The sequence below is a fragment of the Lagopus muta genome, chromosome 5 (genome assembly GCF_023343835.1).
Source record: "Lagopus muta isolate bLagMut1 chromosome 5, bLagMut1 primary, whole genome shotgun sequence".
Classification (NCBI taxonomy): Eukaryota; Metazoa; Chordata; class Aves; order Galliformes; family Phasianidae; genus Lagopus; species Lagopus muta.
This window is the reverse complement of record NC_064437.1, coordinates 64,658,972-64,666,471: the sequence shown is the minus strand read 5'-3', so window position 1 is coordinate 64,666,471 and position 7,500 is coordinate 64,658,972. Positions and strand designations below refer to the sequence as shown.

The following is a 7,500-nucleotide window of genomic DNA, read 5'->3' as shown; positions in this document are numbered from 1 at the left end:
CTTAAGAGCAGACACATTTGCAGATGAACTGCTTTTACTAGCTTCTCTGAGACATGACATTTGTTCAGAAGATTAGCCAGGTTGTAATGTGTAGCATAATTGCACTGTGCGGATGTCCCAGAAGTGAAAACCTAATTGCTTGACAGGACTATAACTTTGTGGTACGCTCTCACCTTGTTAGGTCCTTTTCTGATGCAGTTCAAATGAAGTCTGGCCGCAGGTGTGCCTAATTTACCTCGCAACAGAACGTGTTGAGTTTAATTGCACAGTGGTTGTTAGGAAAAATTGGTGGGTGGAATATCAAGTGACTTACTGTACGCGGATGGCAGATGGGCGGTGAGAGGCATTGTGAGCTAAGTGTATAGGTGAGGTGAGTTAATAAAAGATGTAAATTTTATCTTAAAATAGTGAAGTCTTGTGGTAGGCAATACATTTTAATTAAGGTGGTAGCAGTCCTTTTCTAGCCATGTGAAAAAATTGGAGGAGAGAAGCATCACAAAGGTTTTTTTCCACATCAGTATTTTAGGAACAGATTGGTATGCCTAGGAAGACTATTCTGCAAGCCTGCATTTATTGCAAAGACAACACTTATGGATACAATACAAAGTGTAGCATGGAGAGGTAAATCTAGAAAGGCTTGCCTTTCTATTATAGAAACTGGGTTTGAGACACAGCCAAACTGAGCTCAAATCCAGCTGCTGATTTCTCAGTGTGTGGCAGAGCTCTTACCACAAGTCTGCAAAGCTCTGCTGAGAACTGTACCTGTTCTCTTCTGCAGGGATCATCCATTCCTGATTCTTGTTGGTCAGATGAGAAGAAAAATCAAGTCAGTTTTCTTTGCCTGAGCAGCATGAGAAATGCTCTGCCTGGGAACGTGATTTTTGACTTATGTTGTCTTCTCTGAAAATCTAGTCTCAGTGCCACCTACACTCCACAGATTTGCTGAAAACATGGATTGCAAAGAACAAAAAGGTCGTGGTATCAAGGGGTGCACAGAGCTGGGATGTGAATGCTGCTTGTGTTCACCCCAGTGTTATGGCGCCAGTGCTTAGCTCAGTGCTCGGGTTCTTCATGGTAAAAACATCTAATTCCACCAAGCGTGTTTAGTTTTTCAACAAATAATTGAACAACTATGGGTTCCAGGTAATGTTTAGTGAAGGAATGCTTAATGATCCTTTTTGGACAGGATGTGAGCTCTCTGTATAGAAACAATTCATCTTGAATGCTTCAAGTTAAGAAAAAAATCCACTAGGAATAATATTGAGCATTCTCCATGCACAGCTCGTTTAAGAATTCCAGAGCAATTCACAAACATTAGCTCAGAAAGCTTCACAACACCCATCTGAGATCAGAAAAAAAAGCTGAGATGTTCCTTGTCAGCATGGCTGTGGCAATGGGAGCAGTGAGGCCAAAGGCTCTCATGGCGTGTGATGGGCACAGGGTAGGGCAGACTCAGCATCAAAGCTGCCTCCTAACAGGTATGGGAGAAATACCAGATATGGAACAGAAATGCTGTTGTGCTCAGGCAGTCCTCAGTTGATGAGTCGGCCTCCGGAACTCGCAAACTCTAAAAAATAATAACCAACCCAAGGCAGATAAAATTAGAATGAAAATGTGGCTAACACAAATGTAGTTTTATGGGATGCTTGAAACTCTTGGTGGCATTCCTGCAATGGTGTGCAGAAAACCTGAGTGCAAGGAAAACTCCAAGAGAGGAGATTCTGTCAGCCACAATGGAATTCCAGCTCTCATTCAGCTAAACAGCTGGAAATTGTTTGCAGATTTTGGGATAGCTGAATTGATGGCACTGACTTATCTATGCTCAATAGAAATGAAACTAGTCATCTCCCTTGTCTTGATATGGGAGATCACTCCTACAGCATTAGTACCCCATGTTGATATTAGGGTCCTTTTCAAGGTTTAACTTAAAAAGAAGAGCCATGACTGTAGGCAGCAGTTTGTAGGATGGGGCAGTCATTTGTGATGTTCCTGTCCAGACACCCCAAAGTTTTGCAGGACAGTGTGGTGTGTCACAACTGTTAGGAGATTTCTTCTCAACTCCAATAGGGCCGTATTGGGTACTGATGAAGGAAAGAATTTCTTGGCATACCTCCTGCCAGGAATATCATTTGCACATGAAAATTTCTGCAAAGTGTTTGTAGCTAAGATAGTCATTTGTACAGATTGGTGTGAATAAGTAATAATGGTTCATAGACTAAATATAAAAGCTCTGCCTAACCTTGATATTCAAAATGAATAAAGTTGGACAGCACAAACTGATGGGGTGGTGCCTCTGAGAAACTCTGAATAAGGAGTCCCGAGCCTTTCTTGTTACTTGGTGCCAATCATGAGCCCGAAACCAAAACCCTTAGTGCTTTTAACTAATTACTATATGTGAAATCAGAACTCCATGAAAAGGGAAGAGGAGGTGCTAGGCTGTGGACATCCTCTGATGTCAGAAGAGGAATTAGAGACTTCCCGCAGTGTGGCTCAGCCCACCTGCACGCCTTAGCATGGAGACAAAATCATTGCTTTCTTTTCAAAGTGATTTTTGAGAGTGATGAGTAAAGGAATGAGAGTGGAACCACCACCCCACAGCACGTACTCAGCAGCCTGTGCAGGAGTGCAGCGGGTCTGCACCCTTTCACGCTTTTCCCCTTCTCATAAGTGCTTGCTGTGCTCCCGTGAGGCAGTATTGCTACAGAATGGTTTGCTGGGAGATGCCTCAATGGTACAGTTTAGTCCTAAATAATTGCTAATTGCCTCACAGCAAAAAATCAGCTGGATTTCTGTGCACAGGTAGAGTTACTTTTTACAGCTAAAGGCTGGCACAGCTTGGAGAGGTCGTAAAACAGGGTCTAATCCTCCACGTTCCTTACCTTTTAAAAAAACATGACTCAAACTCTGGCCTTTCTTCAGGCCAGATCCATGGCTGAGCCTCACTGGAGTCAGCAGGATTGGACCGAGTCCCTTTGCATAGCTAGATCTGCCAAGCTAGAGGCAAAGCCAAGAGTTTTTTGGAAGACCGGTCCTTTGTTACCTTAGAATTTTTTGGGATAGAGGTCATTAATGCTAATGTAAGTTGTGAAAAAACAAAAAACATTAGAAAAAATAGAAACAAATTTTCATCTGATGTTAGTCACCGCTTTTGAAGTCAATGAATCATTGAAATCGACTTTCCCACACCAAGCTAAGATATGGCCCGGAGTCAGTATACTTGTAGTTGTTGAAAAATTAAAAATATGAATTTGCCTTTCCCTGGCAATAATGTTCTGTTTATGACAGAGGTCTAACTGTTTAAAATACATACATTGACCAATAAGAAAGTAGTAGTTTACTAGCTGTATTCTTTTATGTCTAACTATCATAAGATTGTATTAAGCTTTTTAAAATTGACTCTACAGTTTGATGAAACTAACAGATTTCAATTTTGTATTTCCGTAGATTCTTTCTAAAGTTTTTCCTCAAGTGCAATCAGAACTGTTTGAAGAATGCAGGCAACCCACGAGACATGCGACGATTCCAGGTACAGATGTCTCCTACAGATACCATGTAGGATTTACTCGAAGTTTCAAACTTCTTCAACTCTTGTTTAATGAAATTCTAGTGTCAGTCTTCTACTTAGTGTAGTTTCAATGCTATGTATCCAAAATGCTATGGCTATTTTATAAATTCCCCACTAATCTAAATGCTTGTTTCTGGGACCTGGCCAGTTCTGCAGTGGGCTGTTACGGATCATCGTGATGGGTACCTTCTCAGAAAGCACAGTTTTCAACACCTCCATTGTAGTATGAACTGAGACTTGTGGAGATTTTACATATGTAAACCACGTAAACAGCTGTTAGAAATTCAGCTGCTGAACTTGGTGAAGTCTGGATCTAGTTTTTCCTTTCACGTTTACAACTTGTAAATCCAACAGCAGAGGTATCACACACATATTTTTATCTGAATTTTATTAGAAAATGCTGAATACTTCACTTTCTCCTTACAGCTTTTGAATTATCTTGTGGTGAATGATAACACTTACAGAAAGACATCTGATGTGGTGGACAAATTATTTCCTTCGTATTTGGGGTCACTTGAAATGCTTGCTAAGAACTATACATGCTTTGTTTCAAAAGGATTTCCAAAAGGTTCATATTTGAGACAAATAATAAGCTAGTAATGAGATGTTCAAAACTTTCCTAGTTATGAGAAGAATAACTTGTGGTTAAACTTGATAGCAAAACATGTGACATCTGTTTTCATGCACAGCCAACCAACCGGTGAAGCCAGAACACTTGAGCCAGCCAACAGAAAAGATCTGTAGCTGGGAAAAATATTTCTTCAAAACAATTGAGCCAAGCTTCCATTTTTCATGCATCTCAGCTTCACGTGGCATTGGTGATATTGATCCATCTGAACAGAACAGAAGGTCAAACCTGGAATGAGTGGAAATGCCCTCTTTGTCTCACCGATGACTAAATGAAGCATCAGTCATGAGTGATCTTGTGGTCGACAATGGAACCAGTAGATACTAGAAAGACTTTCCTGGGTCTCTTTAGCTAATCTCCCTGCCTCTCAGAAGGTTTAACTGGACTTAACAGTATGTCAGATCTTGAACAAAATTTTTAACTGGTTTCACTGTCTCAGCACCTTTTTAGGTGTGTTGCAGGAAGAAGCCAATATAACAAAACACAGCATGTCTACTTTCTTTTGCTGAACTACAGTATTTTTCCCTTGGTGACTGACCTATATATACATGACAGAACAAAAATAGTTGTCATTTTTATATACACCTTTCCCTGTCTTCTTAATATACTGCGTTCTAGGAAACAAATCCAGAAGTCTTTGCTGAAATTCACACCTGTATGTTTTGCACTATTTTTTAAAGTCTGCAAATCTCATTACAAGTGAAAGCCGATAGCCCAGTGGCATGGCGGCAGCTCTGCGCTTCGGTGAGTGTGCAACCTCAGCACTCTCCAAAGTGGATGTCGACAGGAGGGAAAGTGTCCACTTCTGGGACGAGAAAGATAGGGGAGCAGAGCAGACTGGCAGAGAGCTGCCCTCGGGCTGTTCGAAAGGAGAACGCAGATGGCTGTCTCAGAGGAGGCAGAGTACACAGAAAAGGTGCTGTGATAGCTGAAAGCTAATTATGGGTTGTGAATAAGAAGCAGGATCAGAGGTGATCCAAAACGCAGAAACAGATAAGAATTGTCTTCTGATGCCTGAGACTAGTGCCGTGGAAATGGAGAATAGTTTTTTTTCCCCTCTTTTTTTGCTCATTATGTGCTTGGGTACGGGAGCTGGTGCGAGAACCCTGAAAATCATTTTTGCTATGTCCAAAAGTAAAATAAGCAGAAGACAAAAGCTAAAATTTGTGCTAGCTTTTGCCACCATCTCCCATGCTGTTGGTACGGCCTAACACAGCCTCACACAGCCACTGCCCATGAGAACTCTACTAATGCTAAGCCACAAATAAAAAGCTACTGTGATTATTGCATTTAGCAAATCTGGAACCCGCACCATAGGGCCCATGCTGGAGCATTTAAATAAGATGTACAAGTCTATCTGGGATAATAACAACCAACCTGTGAAGCTACGTCACACACAACACACGCATGTCTCACAATTTCCTCTTTGGCTCGTGGTGGTGAAATATCATTTCCAGAATGAGTTTCACAAACCCATTGTGTAGGTGTTTTTATCGGGAAGGTTGTGTGTTTTGCATATGTTCCTTTTCCATTTTCTACTGAGAAGCAGCTGGAAGCCAAAGAAGGCCCTATCCATCATCTCTTCTATGGCCGGACTCTGAACCTGGGCACAAGAATAGGAGCCTTTCACTCAAAAATAAAGGAGGAAATTCCATTGACATACCAGGGTCAATCACCATCCAAATGAACTTGAGAAGGGATACTTTTCATGGATTGAAAACACTTTCACTATTCATATTCAACTCAGTCTTTTCAGATGCAAAAAAGTTCATTATCAGACATTAAATGTAATTGTAAAACTGACCTGGAGATCATTTACTGAAGAAAAAATGGGGAGTTACGATGGTTCCTGATTTATTAAGCTTTTTTTATTTGGAATCCTCACAACCCTTCATTTGAAGACAGTCTCAAGTGAACAAATTTTAATTAGATAAACTATCTAATCAATATATCAACAGATCAATCAAAACAGCAGCTTTTAAAATGAGTGGCTAGAGGGGTGTTTCTGAAACTAATGGCTAGAAGAATATTTCCCTGAATTGAATTCATTTGTTAGCATAATAGGAGATTAAACTCTAATTAGTGTAGCAGGTTCTGAAGAGAAACAATTGTGAGCTAAAAATCACCAATGTTAGACACATAAACAAAGATGTATTCATAGTTGTCATTCACTTTGCTTCAAGTGAGAAGTAACAGATTGCGATGTTGTTTTGTCTCAGAAGATCTATTAATATATCTGAGCTCCTGAAAATATGCAGACTTCTTAAATTACTTTTTATTCTTCCTTTTTAGGTTGTTGTATCAACAACAGTCAATGTGGATGGCCACGTTCTGGCTGTCTCAGACAACATGTTTGTACACAACAATTCCAAACATGGAAGGCGGGCTCGCCGCCTTGACCCCTCAGAAGGTACGGCTCCTTCTTATCTGGAAAATGGTAGGCACACATTTACATGTCTTTTTTTTTATTTGCAATGCTTTTTTTTTTTTTTTTTTTTTGCACCATACTTTATGTTGATACACCATTACATTTATTTTTCCAGAATTTCTTCTTTCATCAATCAAACCACTCATTAAAAAGTCCATTAGTATTTCTCAGCCCCTCTCAACCAGAATACGGTCACTTCTGAAGCTGCTTCTGACTCCTTTCTTTATTTAATACTTGCAGTTTTGCAGTCACAACCAATTTTTCTTTTTTTTCTGTTTTTTTTTTTCCTTTTTTTTTTTTTTTCCTTTTTTTTTTTTTTTTTTTGTCTGGTTTTGCTTGCAGCTTTTTCTTGCTATTTAATTTGACTTGATTTTATTTTGGCTTGTCATATTCCTTGATCCAGAGGTACAGTCTCAGGTTATGTATGCAAGTTTAAGTGTATGGTAAAAACATGACCAAATCTGCAAAGAATTTACTGTGAGGTCAATTTCCTGTTGCTGGGCCTTACTGCTGCAGATTACAGCAGTGGCGTTTTTGTATGAGAAAAACAGCATAAAATGTTTTTCTTCAGACTGACTCAATGTGATTGACTTCTTGCCTGGACTGCTCAAAGAAGATAGGCTGAGATGAAGAAGAGATTGGGAAGTGTCTCTGAAAATCCAGTGTCTTTCTGGAGCCCACCTGCCTCTGAGCCACTCACACACCGTTGCAGCGGCGCTCGTGCGCTAGCACTCGTATCTCCGTGTACTTCCCCAGAAGTACAAAATAGCTGTTTAGATTCAGATATTGGTTCTCACTGCAAAGTACATCAGTGTATAGATACAAAACAGCTCTGAGGTGCTCTGGTTTTCATTAAAGTGAAATGCGTAGAGGTCAAAT

At 40.1% G+C, this 7,500-nt stretch overlaps 1 protein-coding gene across 16 annotated transcripts in view; it reads left to right on the top strand.

The window, feature by feature from the left end:
• The window catches only part of EBF3 (EBF transcription factor 3), a 112,612-nt gene that overhangs the window by 67,026 nt on the left and 38,086 nt on the right, over positions 1-7,500 (top strand). For 9 of the 16 annotated variants that reach the window (XM_048943995.1, XM_048943990.1, XM_048943984.1 and 6 more), the window contains exons 7-8: positions 3,445-3,526; positions 6,486-6,630. In XM_048943995.1, the coding sequence (XP_048799952.1) occupies positions 3,445-3,526; positions 6,486-6,630 (227 nt within the window). The remainder of the gene's footprint in view (positions 1-3,444; positions 3,527-6,485; positions 6,631-7,500) is intronic. The other 7 variants (XM_048943986.1, XM_048943988.1, XM_048943985.1 and 4 more) reach the window with 1 other exon arrangement.